This window comes from Andrographis paniculata, unplaced genomic scaffold, assembly GCF_009805555.1.
Source record: "Andrographis paniculata isolate CXL003 unplaced genomic scaffold, ASM980555v1 Contig57END, whole genome shotgun sequence".
Classification (NCBI taxonomy): domain Eukaryota; kingdom Viridiplantae; phylum Streptophyta; class Magnoliopsida; order Lamiales; family Acanthaceae; genus Andrographis; species Andrographis paniculata.
This window is the reverse complement of record NW_026137592.1, coordinates 2,655,118-2,671,979: the sequence shown is the minus strand read 5'-3', so window position 1 is coordinate 2,671,979 and position 16,862 is coordinate 2,655,118. Positions and strand designations below refer to the sequence as shown.

General features: G+C 38.9%; 3 protein-coding genes across 8 annotated transcripts; 1 reads left to right on the top strand and 2 right to left on the bottom strand.

Annotated features, from left to right (window-relative positions):
- The first annotated feature begins 4,102 nt into the window (after positions 1–4,102).
- LOC127257441 (serine/threonine-protein kinase/endoribonuclease IRE1b-like) lies at positions 4,103–8,677 on the top strand. Its single transcript, XM_051283866.1, has 6 exons — positions 4,103–4,476; positions 5,208–5,442; positions 5,560–7,019; positions 7,471–7,643; positions 7,719–7,965; positions 8,052–8,677. Exons 1-6 carry the CDS (start codon positions 4,334–4,336, stop codon positions 8,500–8,502), a joined length of 2,709 nt encoding a protein of 902 aa, XP_051139823.1. The 5' UTR covers positions 4,103–4,333; the 3' UTR covers positions 8,503–8,677.
- LOC127257439 (glutamate receptor 3.3-like) lies at positions 7,879–12,813 on the bottom strand. Of its 4 annotated transcripts, none has more exons than XM_051283863.1 (7): positions 12,499–12,813; positions 11,831–12,113; positions 10,304–11,649; positions 9,938–10,215; positions 9,823–9,854; positions 8,838–9,727; positions 7,879–8,142 (listed from the first exon to the last, which is right to left on the bottom strand). In XM_051283863.1, the coding sequence occupies exons 2-7, from the start codon at positions 12,087–12,089 to the stop codon at positions 8,116–8,118; spliced, it is 2,832 nt and encodes a 943-aa protein (XP_051139820.1). In that variant the 5' UTR covers positions 12,090–12,113; positions 12,499–12,813; the 3' UTR covers positions 7,879–8,115. The 4 variants fall into 4 exon arrangements, with proteins under 4 accessions (XP_051139820.1, XP_051139821.1, XP_051139819.1 ...); XM_051283864.1 differs by having other exon boundaries at positions 7,879–9,242; positions 9,321–9,727; positions 12,499–12,805; XM_051283862.1 differs by having other exon boundaries at positions 7,879–9,727; positions 12,499–12,811.
- A 234-nt stretch (positions 12,814–13,047) lies between these two features.
- LOC127257442 (U-box domain-containing protein 43-like) lies at positions 13,048–16,626 on the bottom strand. Of its 3 annotated transcripts, none has more exons than XM_051283868.1 (4): positions 16,319–16,626; positions 15,344–16,184; positions 14,938–15,247; positions 13,048–14,831 (listed from the first exon to the last, which is right to left on the bottom strand). In XM_051283868.1, the coding sequence occupies exons 2-4, from the start codon at positions 15,884–15,886 to the stop codon at positions 13,255–13,257; spliced, it is 2,430 nt and encodes an 809-aa protein (XP_051139825.1). In that variant the 5' UTR covers positions 15,887–16,184; positions 16,319–16,626; the 3' UTR covers positions 13,048–13,254. The 3 variants fall into 3 exon arrangements, with proteins under 3 accessions (XP_051139825.1, XP_051139824.1, XP_051139827.1); XM_051283867.1 differs by having other exon boundaries at positions 16,342–16,626; XM_051283870.1 differs by having other exon boundaries at positions 15,344–16,135; positions 16,342–16,626.
- Positions 16,627–16,862: the final 236 nt, after the last annotated feature.

The window sequence follows — 16,862 nt, the reverse complement described above, 5'->3', positions numbered from 1 at the left end:
CTCTTTTTATGTATACATATGTACAGACGCATGGATCGAACTCGATCGGAAGTGATATCGAAATACACGCAAGCAGTTGCACATCTTCTAAGTTCTAATCGGTCAGTCGGAGAAATAATTTGAAGTCAATTAAGAAAAATGGCTGCAAATTACCAGGCGATTGCGGCGGCGTTTCTTCTGACGATGGCAACGGTGTTGGTTGGGGTAGAGAGTGTGGAGAAAGCTTCCGGCGGCGGCGTCCAGGCTACGGAGTGCCTGAGGGAGTGCTATGAAGAGTGCATTCAGATAAGGCTGTTCTACGCCGGCGAGTGCCGACGAGCGTGCGCATATGGTTGCGCGCGCGCATCTTCGTTCGAATTCGACGAGCACAATCACGAGAGCGAGGGTAAATTCTTCCCCTACTGGATCTAATGCTCATTGCATTTCTTCCCCCTTTTCTGGTTTTCAATTAGTTAGTTACATACGCCGCTGCTGTAGCCTGTATGTATGCTCTTATAGTTAAGCTTTATTTATAATTCATATATATATAAAGTGTACTTTTGTAATGGCTATAATCAACTGCGGAATCAGCCTTAAAATTAAGGATAAGCAAAATGTCAATTTATTTATTTATTTTTATTTAATATTGTCATTTTTTATTTCTTCTAATACAACTGGATAAACTAAAAAGAGAAAAAATAGCTAAAAATTAAATTTTTAGAGAAATATTTTAAAAAATTTAATAAAATTCAATAATTTCTATTAAAAAAATTAATAACTAAAAACATAAATCAACAAAACTACAAAAAAAAAAAAATTATTATTTTTTACACTATAAAACAAAAAAAAATTTGAAAAATAAAGGGAGTAAAACAATAAAAAAAATACATAATTTTATTATTTCTTACTGTTAATTTTTTTTTATATTTTAGGGACTGAGGTCAGCTACCGTATGTAACTCCGTCTCAGCTATAAATTTATCAAAATATTTTATGTTTGAATTTTATTTTTATTTTTTACAAAAATGTTATATCTAACATGTGATTTACTAAAAAAATAAAACACTTTACTTACTATCATTGTTTGACTTCGAGGTCAATTCCACACTATGTACACACATTTACTTTTTATATTACAATATTTGTTTCTAACAAATTTTTTATATGATTTTTGATATATATTAATAAAAAATATAATTTATATATGTATCAACATAACATAAATAATATGCACCTTCTCAAAAAGTCAATTATTAAGGAAAATCTGAAATTTAAATTTAAGATCAATCCATATTCAACAAAAACCAAAACAACAAACAAGCCCTTTATTTTTGCCTTCTCCTAAATACATATATACTTTAAAACACTTAAATTAAATTATTTTATGACAAAAATACATTTTTATTTATCAACATGTAAAATATATTTTTAGGGAGGTAGCAAATAATTTAGAATATTTTTAATTATATATCATCAGATATTAAAGTTAAGTCTCAAACAATTCAATGAGGTGTGAACAATTTTTTATTTTTTTTTTCAAATTATTTCTTATTTTAGTTTAATTATCAGTTTATAGTTCATGTAGGAAGTAATTATTTTATGTTTTTTTTTTTTTAATGTCTATTATATAGAATAGAAATGCATATTTTCTTGGTTTTCTTCATCTATACAATCATATGTCATTGATTGTTAGATCAAAAATATTTTAGTTTAATCCCGTCGGGCCTAGTTTGCAGTGTATTAGGTTTAGTCGAGGGTTTACTCAGTGCACACTTTCGGGTAGCGGCATCAGATTCCCACGTCATAATAAAATAAAATAAAATATTTTAGTTTTAAAAAAAATAATTTAAATATTTTTGTTTCATTAATTACCCAAGATCACAAGATTTGTTGGATATGGTTGAAATGTGTTTCATAAACAAGAAGCATCATGCAAAAATACTTATCTTTATTCAACAACTACTTGATGGATCAATTTCGATGGCCTCTATAACAAATCAAGCATGAGTGAGAAGAAATTTTGTAGACGGTGAAAAAAAAATTGCATTGTGTTCATAACAAAAATAAAAGCTTATAAATATCTTATTTCACTCGATAGATTCAAATAATAATACCATATAATAACGAAATAATCTAAATAATAACAATATAAATAAACTATAAACTAAATTAACAAAATATATTTATATCCCCTCAAACTCAAGTGGTGATGTAGAAATAATTTGAGTTTGCAAAGAGAGGTCGAAGATATGTAGCCACATTGTTCACTGTTTCAGAGTAGAAGCCGTGTTTTCAACTAAATTAGAGTCTGAAACAACGAGACTCTCAACGTAGTAAAAAATAATAGGACTTTCACCGGAGTAAGAAACAATAAGACTATATGATTTTTTACTGAATTACAACAAATGATCTATGAGCCAAACTCGATCATAAAATTGCAAAAATAAACTTGATGACATATAGTCAACCGTTACTTCTATAAATTTTATTTTTTAAAAAATATCAAATAAAATAATTATTTTTTATATTGAAATTTATTTCTACATTTTTAATATTGCATTAATAATATCTCAAATTCAAAATTTTATTATTTAATCCAAATTTAAAATCTAAACCTCAAACAAACACACTCATCTATATATATATATATATATATATACACATTATATACTCACAAATATTTTTTTTATATTAAAAATTTATTTTTTATACTTAACATGAAAAATGCATATAGGAAAAAAAGACAAAAATAAAAACAACCAATATAATTTATACAAAAACAATACAAATTATATAATAAAAATTAAAAATAATCACCAGACTAAGATCGAACACATACATACAATAGCAGCAACAGATAAAGTAAAAACCTCTATTGGATATAATCTTCATCCCCAATCAATCAAACTGCGATTGGCCGCTTCGATAGGAGGTGGACTACGGACAAGCTTTTTACAATTAATCTCTAGCAGTGACGGAACCGGCAGTAAAATTTCGGAAGATAAAATTGATTTTTTATTTTTTTTTTAATTTTTATCTATTCAATATATATATTTTTATATTCATAGAACATCTGACAAAAAATAAAAAAAATTAGAAAATTTAAATATTTTAGAAATTTTTTTAATAAAATTACATAAAATTTAATATTTTTTTATTATAAAAAATAAAATTTAAAGACTAAAAGTATAAATCAACGGATAAATTTTTTTATAATTTTTTACATTAAAAAATAAAAAATCAGGATGTATATGTAGGCACGGGTCATTGAAAAATGAGAGCTAAGTGAAATGATAAGAAGAGGGAAGATATCAGTTGTAGGTTTGAAATTATGCAGTTGAAAAGTATATAATTGAGGATCAAATTTATATTTATTTATTATTAATATAAATTAATTTTATAAAAAATAAGAAATTTTATACTACTATTTTATAAAAATATTTAATTATTGAAGAAATAAAAATTAAAGAAATTTTGAATAATCTTGTTAAAAATTTAATTAAATTAACTAAGAAAAGATAGAAATAACAATAATTTAAGTGAATTTTATTTATAAAATATTAAAATTTTAATTAAGGTAATGTATATTTATCAAATATATTTAATATGATAAATTAAAAAAAGTCTCCTTCACAATAAACGGTTAGTATTTTTGATTTTTGTCCAACAACGTTATTAGGATTACCTATTTAACCTAATAATTACCTCTTCAATTTAAGATACTAATAAAAATATTTTTATCTTTTCTATTACAACTCAATATAATAAATTCTATCATACATTCTTAGACTCATAGTATACTAAGGGTGTGTTTGTTTGAGGAATTTTATGGGATTTCTACTGTTTTCACAAAATTTCTTCTTCGAAAATATTAAATTAAATATTTATTTTTTATTTTTTATATTATACTAAAAATCAATTTTACATCCAAAACATCACATTTATTCTTATTTATATCATATCATACAACTATTCAAATTCAAAATTTTTACTGTTTAAATCCCGAACGCAAAATCTAAACTCTCACACAAACACACCCTAAAAATGATTTCACGCGGATAATAAATGAATAAATAATAAATATAAATAAATAAATTTAGTCGTCGTTCTAGTCAATTGAAATCAATCGAAAGGCCCCTCTGGTTTTGGGGAAGCGCAATTCTCCGTCTCCTACCACCCTACCCTACCACCATAGCATCTTCCTCAATTTTACCGAAAGAAATAAAGAAAATCTCTGCTTGTTCTCTTACTCATCCTCAGCTCGACTCGGAAAACCTTTTCGCAGAGATTAAGCCAATGATAATTCATTGTTAGACTATTCTAAAATTTGCTTCATTTCCATTTCCCCCAAAATCATGAGGGCATCATCCTTATTTATCCCTCTCTTCCTTCTGATTATCGTCTTGATTTTAGTTGTGGTGGTGTTTGGAAGTTCGCCAAGTTCCGACCCTGCTTTAGGCTCCCAAGATCCGCATCCGCCTGCTCCACTACTGACTCCGTATGTGTGCGAAAGCTCTTGTCTATGAAATAATTAGGGTTTATATATATATATATGTGCTGTTTTGTTTTTGAGAAATTTGTATTGATCTGCGAATCTGATTTGCTGCTCTTATTCAGTAGCTTTTATGAATGATTGAGTCTTTGATTGTAGTAGAGAACACATCTGTGAATAACCTTTGCTAAGATTGTTAATTTTGGTTTTTGTGTTATAAGAGAATCATTCTTCAGCCCTGCTGGTTTGAAATGGTATTATGTTTTTGTTGATGCTGTGGAATGCCGTGGAGAAAAAAAAAAAGACATGTGTTCTTGTTTACCCAATTATCATATCAAACATGATTTAAATAAAAAGTCTAACCCAGACTGAGAAGTAGAAATTTTTTAGAGTTTTTGTTGTTAGACCTATTGTTGATTGTGAAAGTGGTACGAAAATATTTAATTTTGTTATATTTTTAAAATATTTTTTGGAAATGAAACAATGTATTTTTATTGTGGACGACGATTGTTGTTTTGTGTAAGTGAACAAACAGATTGCAGTGTGAGAATGGCTGAATTTTTTGAGTCTGTTTTCTATTTGCATATGGAAACAAGAAGTGCTTTTAGAACACATTTTTTTTTATCTCACATAGGTTGATCAATTGTAAATGTAGTTGTTCTGTGTTGTGGAATTTACTGAACATTCATCAAATATTGTTTCTTGATATCCTGTCCGGTTTCTATGGCTTAAATCAGAAAACACGACGCTATCATAGCTGTTTCCCCAGATGGCACAGTGTATTACGTGGAGAGCAGTTCAGGAAAAATCCTCTGGTCATTCTCATCTGGCCAATCAATTTATTCTTCATTCCAAAAAATGCCGAATCGTGATGGCGAAAAGCTCAATGCCTCGGCTGATGGTGATAGCTTTTATATAGATTGTGGAGAAGATTGGGAGCTCTATTTGCATTCGAATGGCTTCAGTAAAGTGGTGCGTTTACTAATAGGAAACTTACGTCGTGTACCTATAGACACATTATCTTGAAACAATGAGACAACCCCTATGATTCTTTGTAGTTGTTCTTCATGAAGTGTATTGTTCTTGCAGAAGCTCCCACTTAGTGCTGACGACATGGTGAAGCAGACCCCATTTGTATCAGCGGGTGGTGGTGTTATGTTAGGTTCAAAGAAAACCGCGGTATATCTTCTTGATGCTAAAACTGGAAAGGTTGTGCAGACTTTTAGATCTGATAATCCCGAGTCAATCGAAAAGCATGATTCTGATGAAACTTCTAGTCTAACGAGGAATGACATTGAGGAATGGCTACCAACGAGTACGATGAATTCAGTGGCTATTGAGGAGCCACTCTATGTTACGAGAACTGACTATGCTTTAAAGTATACTTCTATGAAAACAGGAGAAGTTCTATGGTATCTCATGTTTGCAGATATCGAAGCTTCTTATGAGTGTCAAGGAATTGAGAATTTTTTAGGTGGATACAAGCAGAGTAACAAGTTCAGACCAGGGGAAGGGTTTGATACAAATTTGCCATTAAATTGTAAGACAAGGCCTGTGGTTTATCGCATTCGTGACCGTAGCTCTCTGGAGCCTCTTTTTCTAGCGAATAAGATGAAAGATGCTCTGCCAGGTAGTGAAGTTCTTTCTTTACCGGCTCTTGATCAATATGTTACTGATTCGAGTTCGCCTTTGTCCTATCACGACCAACATGGTATAGTTCCCTTGGACGACTTTTTAGGCCCTCATTTAAGCAAGAATGAAATTCTTGCACTTCCTGCGGCTGATCGGGATAATTACATAATTGGGAGCCTTCCTGACAATCGTGATATGCACATTGATAGTCCAGTTCGAACCAATTTTTGGCTTCCGTTGATTACTTATGCCTTTGTGCCTATAGCCATGGTTTATGTTTTGTTTCGTATAGCTGCTACTGTTCATAGTCGGGCTAAGGCTAAGGTACAAAAGCCTTTGGAAGAAGATATTAAGTCGCAGAATATGATTCCGAAAAAGAGGAAAGCGAGGAAATCGGTTGTTAATAATAGCTCTCAAAATAGCATAGCAGATGGATTATCTTTGCTGAGCCCTTTTGATAATAGCAATAGTTATGTTGACGGACGAAAGATTGGCAAATTGATCGTCACGAATAAAGAAATAGCAAAGGGTAGTAATGGAACTATTGTGCTCGAAGGAAAGTATGATGGTCGTTCAGTTGCTGTTAAACGTCTTGTCAGGTCACATCATAGTGTAGCCGTGAAAGAGATCCAAAATCTTATTGCATCCGATCAACATACAAATATTGTGAGATGGTATGGAGTAGAATATGATCAAGATTTTGTCTATATTTGTTTGGAGCGATGCACGTGCAACTTGCACGAGCTGATCTTAGCTTGTACTTCTCATGATCAAGTCGCAAGCTTGAGTCGGGATCATGAATCTCTTGGTCTCGTTGGTTCTAATACCCAATTGCTTCGGATTTTCGAAAGTAGAAAAAAGCTCGAGTTGTGGAAATCTAATGGCTATCCGTCGGCGTGGTTGTTAAAGTTGATGAGGTATGATCAATTAAAATATTGCACTCTTATATGAATTGTTGCGTGTTTGTTTTGTGAAATATTTTGTTACCTGAGGTATAGGGAATTGTGTAGGTAATATAAAAATAATGAATGTACGTAATATATTAAATTTTTTTTGGGGAAACGTGGACTATTTTTGCAAAAAAGAACACACCCAAATGTTTTCTACTTAAGCTATTTTTCTTCTATCTATATCGTGCATTCTTATCTAAGTATACACATAATATCAAAATCTCTTAACTTACTAATTGCTATACATGTTAATTGAGTAAAATAATAGCCAAAGATTATGCTAATCGATTGAGGCTTGGGATTGAAAGAAGTGATCTATGGATTCTAGAATGCATTCTTGCTCTATTATTTTTCTTTTAAGACAGTTGATAATATACTCAACTTATAGTGATGATGTTATATTATTCATCAATTATAGGGACACCGTATGCGGACTTGCTCATTTGCACGAATTGGGAATCATACATCGAGACTTGAAGCCTCAAAACGTTCTTGTTATTAAAGATAGATCAATATCCGCCAAAATTTCCGATATGGGTATCAGCAAACATTTAGAAGGGGAAATGTCGTCTTTAACGAAAAATACTACAGGTGAGTCCTATCCATCGTTTTCATTATTTTGCGTAAGTTCCCTCCCCTCGATGATATTTAAGTTTTATTACGCAGGCATTGGTAGTTCGGGATGGCAGGCCCCAGAACAATTACGAAACGAACGCCAATCTCGTGCTGTAGATTTATTCAGTTTAGGCTGCATATTGTTTTTTTGCATGACGGGTGGCAAACACCCTTTTGGGGAAAATTTGGAACGTGACATTAACATAGTCAATGATCGGAAAGATCTGTTCTTGATAGATGGAATCCCGGAAGCTACAAATCTCATTTCTCGACTTTTGGATTCTAATCCAAACGAGAGGTAATTTCTTAACAAGCTCTAAGTTAAAGAAAAAAAATGTTTTACCATCTTATTATTCATCGATCCATTGGTTCGATTCTCTCCAGGCCAACGGCTATAGAAGTAACTCATCATCCGTTGTTCTGGAATTCCGAGTTGAGATTGTCTTTCCTACGTGACGTTAGCGACAGAGTCGAGCTGGAGGACAGAGAAAGTAAATCCGAATTGCTAGAAGCTTTAGAAAGCATAGGAAAAACTGCTTTTAACGGCAAATGGGACGAGAACCTCGACACTGCCTTCATCAACGACATAGGTCGCTACAGGCGCTACAAATTCAACAGCGTGCGAGACTTGTTACGTGTCATACGGAACAAGATGAATCACTATAGGGAACTTCCGAAAGAAATCCAAGCAATATTAGGATCAGTTCCCGAAGGATTCGATGAGTACTTCTCGACTCGATTCCCTAAGCTTCTTATCGAAGTATACCGCATAATTTCTATATTTTGTGCAGAGGAAGAAACATTCCTCAAGTACTTCAAGAACACCAGACTTTAGACTCTTTAAATTCATGTGTGTGTAAACTATTTGTAGATTAATGTACATTTCCAGGCCTGTGACATAAATATTTATTGATACTACTAACTATATAAACCAAGTTCTTAGATAATGTCTACAGAAATTCTATCATATTCATGGATCGACTAATGGTGGATATTCTGCAAGTTCTTCATCCCTACAACTTGTAAGTACACTAATCTGTCTGCTAAATTTGTTCTTGTCATCTACAATTCTCATATTGAAAATCACTAATGCATTTAACATCCGACTAGGGTTTCAAGTCAAGTTCTTGTATTGCAGCTATGGTAACAACCAGGTTGAGAATTACTAACCGTGGAATCCCTTTTGGATTCGACGATTTCGCCGGAAGGGTTGTCTGTACGCCTACGTTTGCTCTGTGGCTCCTTTCGGTCGATCAAGGACAACAGCGCGTGGAGGCGTTTGGCGTGCGAGCTGCCTGGCTGGTCGTGTTCGTCTGAGGCTGCACCTTGCCGGTACTTGCGGAAAATCTGCAAGAAATGGATTAGTATAGCAATGAAGCAAGCTATACCGCAGAGAAGATAAAGGCCTGTGAAGCTCTTGAGGTGAAGGCGGTCCGACTCAAGCTCGGTATTGTCTGAACTGCAGGCGCTTGTTGTTAGCCATTTGTCTGTGATCCTCTGCAGGTCGCCGTTCTCAGACAGCGTTAGAATTGCCGTGGACAAATCCGTGGCCAGAGGAGAATCACGTGGAAACGCCTGCAAAAATATGCAAGAACGGATCGCAAAGTTATTCGACCCAAGTGATGGAAAAAACAGAGGAAATGTTTCACTCACAAATCCCCAGCCGCTCCGGGTGAACTCTTGGCCGATGATTCGGTATTTGCATTGGCTTGCCAAGAAAAGCTCGATATACGGTAGCTCGTCGACTATTGCAGCCACACCTCCATTCTCCGCACCCTGTTGCAGCGCTGTGGCGTATTCTTCGGGTGATCCGAGAGGTTTGAGCCTTGACTTCTGTATGCCGATTCCCTCAGTCAGATAATGTTCGGCGTAAGAGCCCACTTGGTAGCCAATGGGATCGTCGCCATCTTTCAGGGAATTGATTCCTTTGATCGGAGAATAAAGCTGTTGCACGGTGAGAATCGAGGTCAAGCTCGCCGTGTAACTCGAGTTGATTATCAGAACCACAAACAGCCATAGGAGCAGCACCAGCCTTCCCAGTGTACTCACAGTATTCTCCCCTGCATTTGCAAACGACGAGCCAGGTATCAAATCTGCCTATCCGAACAAGCTCATTATCGAGTAATTAGGATAATTATAGATGTTCTTCACTTACTGTGCGCGAAAAATAGCGTCGAGAGACTGAACCTGAAGATCCATCAAGGTAACCACTTGAGCTGTATTAGTTTTCTGCAGAAGAAATGGAGATTTTCGAATGTTTAGAAGCTTACCATAAAAGTGTTATCAACTGCTGCTTCGGTGGTCCACGGAACTCATCGTTTATCCGGTGCTCCAGAATCCAGACTACAATCCCGACGAACACAAAGAATGCAGCGGTGACGCCCCACATTTGTCGAGAAAACGGCCTCAGAAAAGCCCAAGCGCCCGAGTTCAATTTTTGAACGGGAGCCACGACCACAAGCCCGGATGCTACGAACGGCTGAGTGAAGTCGACGAGCTTCGTCCTGTTTGTCACGATTGCAATGTCGCCAACCGCGCCATCGAAGAACTGTAAGAATCAACATGAGTGTTGTTGGATGAAATGTGATGATACTGTGACAAGAAGTATCCAATATTATCGATTCATTCACACTCACTCCCGTATGTATCAAGCTCACGAGTTCGTCGTAGTTTGGATTCTCCAGGCCGTTCCCGAATGGAATGAACTGATAGGGAACGGCGTACGGCAACAGATTGACAGCGGCCGTGAACACGTCTATGCAGAATCCTTTCGAGAGGTTGGTACCCGGCACTTGCGAAACGAATTCCTTGTAACCAACCCTCCGAGGAACAGCAATCTTTAGTAGCTTCCCGTTGGTCGGGAAAACCCATCCACGAGGCGTTTGTGCCGATTCCCCGGGCCATATAACACTGTTTAGCTGCTGTGTTTCGCTCTCTCGGTTAGGTGGTTTCGAATACAACATCTCAGGAGCTACCGGCGACAGACCTGAATAGTTCGACCAGTAACCAACCCGGTGGAGACTTGTCCCGATCACATTTATGATCTCATAAGCCGGAAAGACGAGAGATTTATCCGGACCATACTTGATTCGACCAGTAAGGCCGACAAAATCACTCTGCAGGATATTATCCAGGAGCAAGCGACCGCCATCAAAGATCGATATAGATTCGATGTTAATACTACCCCCTTTTAAGGAATGCTGCAGCCGGGTATCGTTGGAAAATGAAATCGAATGACCGTCGTTTAGAAATGTATCAATGGCTTGAGCGAGCAGCCAGACAGTGTCGTAAGCGTATAGACCATAGGTGCTTAGTCCTATCGAACCGCCGGTAAGGTCATTCCATCGCGACGTAAACTCTCTTTTTTGTTGCGAATCGGGCGTGTGTTGGCGCAGAACAAGAACTCCTTGCATTGTATCCGTCATGGTCTTGGAGCGATGAAAAGGAGCCGAGTCTAAGGCAGAGGAGAGCCAATCGGTTGCGATCCACACATAACCGTCGCCCATCATTCCAAGATAGTTTGCAACGGAAAGGACTGCGAATCCGTGTCCCGGATATGTATGCAGAATGACGACACGAGACTCCATCAACGCAACCTTGACGAGAATATCCATTATCCTGCTCTGATTGACGTTGCCGGGAGGAATCCCTGCTTTGTAAGAAATCCGACAATTCTCAGCTGCGAGCGCATCGTCTAATGCAGACAGTCCATTCCTTCCGTAGTCGTCATCGAGGAAAATCACGATTACTTCCTTCCAGCCGTAATGGACAATAATATCAGCCACTGCAGCCATCTGGTACAGATCACTCTGTGTTGTCCTGATGAAATATGGAAACTGGAGCGACGAGAGCGTAGGATCTGTCGCTGCAAACGATAGAAATGGAGTTTGTAGCTCGTTCGCCACGTGCAGAATCGTATGCGCAACGACAGAAGACTGTGGCCCGATCACTGCAACTGCATCAGTCTCCATAAACTTCAATGCTACAAACAACCAGCATCAGTCAATCTACAACTTCTCAATTTTCAGAAAAGAAACATAGCATCAATCATGTTGTTCGCATATGTATATGAAATGACTCTTGATACCGCCATCGCCATTTTAGGTCCATGGAAAGACTCATTAAGAACAGAAGCTGTGTAAAGTGTAAACTGATTGATTTACCTTCAGCCAAGCCTAGAAATCCGCTGCAATTTGTGTTTTCGAAATGAACATCGAGTCTGGTTCCTCTGAGGATAGTCGAGTTGGAGTTGATATCTTTAATAGCCTCATCAATGGCGAGCTTGGCCACTCTTCCAATGGTGGAATCGAGAGAAAAAATAGCTCCAACATTCACTACAGCTGGTCTTGCAGAAGACTTTGCATTCAATCTTCCAGAATAGAGCAATGAACAGGATACAATAAGGATCCCAAAAAACCTCATCCTTGATTGTTTGTAGAACTAAATCTGCAAACAGAAATAGGCAACAGCATCAAGTTCCACAAAATTGTTTGTTTCCTAGCTCAATTAATTCAAATGCTCATAATCAAATAGTTAAAAGCCCTAGCCTAGCGAGGAGGACATGAACAAAATCAAATTCCACGATGCCAAAGCAACCATTCGATTTCCCTTTTTACAGTAAAAGGACACACTGCACTGTACTACACCGCGGCTTTAGACAGAGAAAAGGGGAGAAAGATTGTGAGAGAGAGGGAGAATCAGATTCTTCTTCTTCTTCTAGGTGCGGTGAGAGAGAGGAGAAGGTATCCTGAAGCTCCCATACAACATTGCAGCTTTGTTTGGAACATAAATATGAATGCCGATGGCTCAATCACGTGTGAGAGAGACTTACTTGTGAAACCAGCAGCAGCGCCATGGATGGATCAGCTGAGCTGAGCTGAGAAAGAGAACATCTATGGAGTCGAACCACAGTCACGGAGGCAGATAACGTAAGAATTAATAAATTTCCTCGTTTATTTGAAAACAGATCTGTGATTACATTTACACCTCAGTCTGAGTCCTCGTTGATTCATTCGCCATTCATTCATGAGTCATGATCGAATCTTCTTCATCTTCAATTCCAGTTGTAATTGGACGAATGGTGAAAGTGATGTGATGTTTTTGTTGCTCCTAAGGGCAGGGCATTTTAATCGTGCTGTGCTTTGCCGCAGAAACAGGAAAAGCTGGATGAGCAACAGCACCCAACCACCATTACTGCCCCTCTCTCATTTGCTCTCGTTTTTTATGAATGGATCTTTTCAGCCCTGCCTATCTTATGTTATTTTTTTTAACAAAAAAAGTTATACATAATCATTTTAATTTTTTTAAAATTATAAATTTTTAAATTGTAATTAAACAAATTTATTATATTAAATTTTATTTACTTTTATTATACAACAATTACATCAAATATTATATAAATAAAAAATTCAAACAAAATCTTCGTACTCCCAACGCAAAAAAAAACTCACTCATGACATAAGCCGTTAAGTAGGTTAGATGAAATGCTGAAATTCAGAGTGTCATCTCCACCCGCCAATACTTCATCACATACAAAAAAAACACAGACAAATTCCATACCGTCTCCGGCGGCGGCTCCGACGAATCATCAAGTATTGGTGTAGATGCTAGAGAAGTTGGGGATTCTATCAACATGCTTCAAGGCGCGCTCCGCAATCTGCCGCGTCCGGTAGTCGCCGTGTTGGAAAGCGTCGACAAGCGCCGTGCTAACGTTAGGATTCCCCGACACTTCATACGCAATGTCCTCCGATCTCAGCAGTCGCTCCACAGCCCACACGGCACGCCTCCTCAGAGTCTCCGTCCGTTTCTCCATCAGCACGTCGAGTATCGGCTTGACCCCTTCCGCATCGAGCAGCACCTGAACCCCCTCCTCCACATCGACTCCGTCCTCTAACACCGTTGACAGAGCAGCCAACGCTGACTCCACGACTGCGTCGTTCGTGTGGTCCAAAAGCGCCACCAGCTTGTCCACGGCCCGACCTTCCAAGAGACAGAACGTTTCTTGCAACGAGCACGTCCCGCGGTGAACTTTACACAGTCCTGTTATGATCGGGGGCTTGCTCAGACAGGGGAACACCGATGCGCAGAATCCTGGGGGAGGAAACTCCGGCAGCTTCGTAAGGTTCTTCGATTCTTGCGACAAGTTCTCCAAGGCCGTCGCCGATACCATCTGCACGTTGTCGAGCCCATTCGCTTGCAGCAGGTCGATGAAAAGCGAAGCGATGTTGTGGCGGGTGGAGAACGCGCGAACGGCGCCCGACGACTCGGATAAGGCGAACGTGATTCTCGCGAGAACCCTCACGAGACCTTCTAAATACGGAGTCATGAACCGGGTGCCTCGCATCTCGCCTTGCCGGATTCTGATCACCCGAGAAACGAAAAGCTGGAACGCCCCCTCGTCGAGCATCTGCCGTGTGAGGCCGACGTCTCGTTCAGGGAGTTCGGCGAGTAGCCCGACCGTCGCTGCCTGCTCCTCCGATATACCGACGTTTTCCGCGACGACTTTAATCAGCGTTGCAAGCTGACCGGGCGAGCTGCGGAGACAGCTCGCTATTTCCTGACCCATTTGCGGAGCGATGTTCTGGAGGAGTTTTATCGACGCAATCCGCAGGTCTCTCTGCGGAGCCTCCGTGAACTGAACCAAACTGATGGTGGCGCCGGAGCTTTTGATGGCGGATGCGACGGTGGATGCTGTGGAAGAAGAGCTCGTGAGCCCGACGAGCACTTGGAGAAGCTTGCCCTCGATCGCAGGCCCGGTGTTGCTGATCAGATACAGAAGGTTGTGAATAATTTCTTCGGAGACGAGCGTTTGGTGATTGGGGCCGACTGGAATGGAATCGAAGTCGTGGCCTGAATTCACGATGTTGGCGAGGATCGTCGCGGAGACTTCTTTCAACCTCGTGGCGAGCTGTTTGTTGCCGACAGAGAAGAGATCCTTGACGAGCGGGGGAAGGATTCCTGCCGCTATCAAGACGTTGGCGCTTGCATCGTCGGATGATATTTGATTCAGCGCTTTGAGAGCCGCCTCCCTCGACTGACTATCATTGCTTTTCATTAGATTGATCAGCGAGAAACCAGCTGTTCTGGCGACGAATACTTTCACGTCGTTGTTCAGAGTCTGCTCGCCTAGAATTGTCGCCATCGACAATTTAGTTTCCGACGATCCTGCAATATATATGTTATGTAAAAACAGAGTAAACCGATCGTCGATTCAGCAAGTTCAAAGAATTAAACGCATATATATATACACACACACAAAAACATCGTATACCTTCAAGGAGTAGCGTCAACAATGGCTGTAATCTGCCACATTCGGCCATTTGTCGAACATTGTTTTCGCACTGTGCGAGATTTTGAAGAGTCATTTCAGCCTTTTCAACAGTCGACACATTCTCAGAGTTGCTGCTAGCCATGCCTACCAACAGAAGAATGGCTCCGTTGACCAAACCGATCTTTTCGTGAAGCCTTTCCGATTTGGAGAGTTCGTAAAGCAATGAAACCGCCTCTTCTCGCTCTTGGGATTGCTCGTGGGATAAGAACTTGACCACCGTGCGCATCGTGTCCCCTTCTGCCATTATTTCCTGCAACACGAAACGATTTTGAGCTTAAACCGCGACATAAAAGTAAAGCTTGTAGTGGTACATCATCATCATCGGCAACCTTCAGCCTGGAACAACCTTATTATCATTGTCGTCCTCTGCAACGATCCGGAGAGTTTCCAGAGCCATACACCGAACGCGACGGCTACTGCTCTTGAGCACATCAACAATCATCGGAATCAGCTCGGCGTTACGGACGACATGCTTGTTTGGTGGCGTTTTCAGGCAGAGGTGCTGGATGAACTTCAATGCCTGGACGGCGTCGTTCTCTGGACTCGTTAGGGATAAGGATCGACGAGCCATGTCGAGCTGTGCAGCCTCATTTCTGGCATTCCATTCCTCGATTGTGTTACGAAGAGCAATGCTAGGGTTGAGCTCTGTAGTCCTCAATTCACGCAGGGTGGATGGGCAGACAAGCTTCCTTCCAGATTCTCTGCACTCCTTAAACCATTTTTGAATTGCTTCTCTCTCAAATGTCTGTCCGTTCTCCAAAGTCACCGGATCTCGCATCACTTGTTTTGTTAGAGGACATATGAAGGAATCGTAGATAGGTTCTATCCGCAGCCTCTCGATGTGGTGGCTGTTCTCGTCGGACTGACCGCCGTCGGAATATCCGGCCATGGCGGCAGTTACCAGCAAAAAATCGTACGGTTGGAGAGAAATCCACAACCAACTAGGAATGTCAGAGCTGTTGGGAATCCCCAGGCGAGTAGAAGGAATCTTCCAAAATCCCCAAATTAAATAATCGAGCCATCAAATTCAGACCTAGCAAACGCAGAATCATACGCGGAGAAGACTTGTCGGAGCTTCTGATTTCGCCCAAACCGTGACCGGCGATCTCAAACCGACGATATATGCAGCGGTGTTAATCTAGAAATTGCAGAGGGAAGGTTGTTGAATTGGAGAGCGAAGGGGAATACTTCGAATTCCGTCCACCAAGCAACCAAAATTCCATTAATCACAATCAAAATATCACGGAATTGAAAGAGAAAGCGCATGAATCGATCAAGCGGACACAGAATTGACCATAAAAGCAAAGTCTAGAATGAGTACATAGTTGAGATCAGTTGAAAAACCTGGAAACATCCGAGCGCGGAAGTGGAATCGAAAGCTTGCACAACACGATACACAAAACACTGAAAATCAAACCAAATTTCTTCTTGTCGCTGTTGTTGTTCTTCACCAATTGAAAAAAAGGAACAAAATGGGAGGCAGGGCAGGCAGTTGAAAACTTATAAAACAAGAAGGCATTAGTTAAGTTGGTTTAGTTGAATGTTATTAAACAAACCGCCAAAACCTTACCATTTCAGGTTGTGTAATTCTAATATTTTACGAGAATAATTTATGTTCGGCAGGCAAGGGTTTACCCAGTTACTTATAAATATTTTTATTTTTTTTTAAATGACACGAAAATTCGGAGTCGAAAGTACGCACTGGATAAACTTCAGCTGAATCTAATACTGCAAATTAAATTCAAAAAGACAAGTCACACCAAACGAACCATGTATAGCAAGTAGATATGGAAGCATCAGCGTTTAAGCCCTAAACCATCTCTTACGGGACTATTTATAAAAATGTATTGAGAACCTATAATGTT

Coding starts and splice junctions, on each gene's coding strand:
- LOC127257442 (XM_051283868.1), bottom strand. CDS start 15,886: ATGGCCGGATATTCCGACGGCGGTCAGTCCGACGAGAACAGCCACCAC. Junction 15,248..15,343: donor AGGACGACAATGATAATAAG/GTTGTTCCAGGC, acceptor TTCGTGTTGCAG/GAAATAATGGCAGAAGGGGA. Junction 14,832..14,937: donor GTTGACGCTACTCCTTGAAG/GTATACGATGTT, acceptor TATATATTGCAG/GATCGTCGGAAACTAAATTG.
- LOC127257439 (XM_051283862.1), bottom strand. CDS start 12,089: ATGAGGTTTTTTGGGATCCTTATTGTATCCTGTTCATTGCTCTATTCT. Junction 11,650..11,830: donor ATTTCTAGGCTTGGCTGAAG/GTAAATCAATCA, acceptor GGTTGTTTGTAG/CATTGAAGTTTATGGAGACT. Junction 9,855..9,937: donor CAGTTGATAACACTTTTATG/GTAAGCTTCTAA, acceptor ATGGATCTTCAG/GTTCAGTCTCTCGACGCTAT.
- LOC127257441 (XM_051283866.1), top strand. CDS start 4,334: ATGAGGGCATCATCCTTATTTATCCCTCTCTTCCTTCTGATTATCGTC. Junction 7,020..7,470: donor TGGTTGTTAAAGTTGATGAG/GTATGATCAATT, acceptor CATCAATTATAG/GGACACCGTATGCGGACTTG. Junction 7,966..8,051: donor GATTCTAATCCAAACGAGAG/GTAATTTCTTAA, acceptor GATTCTCTCCAG/GCCAACGGCTATAGAAGTAA.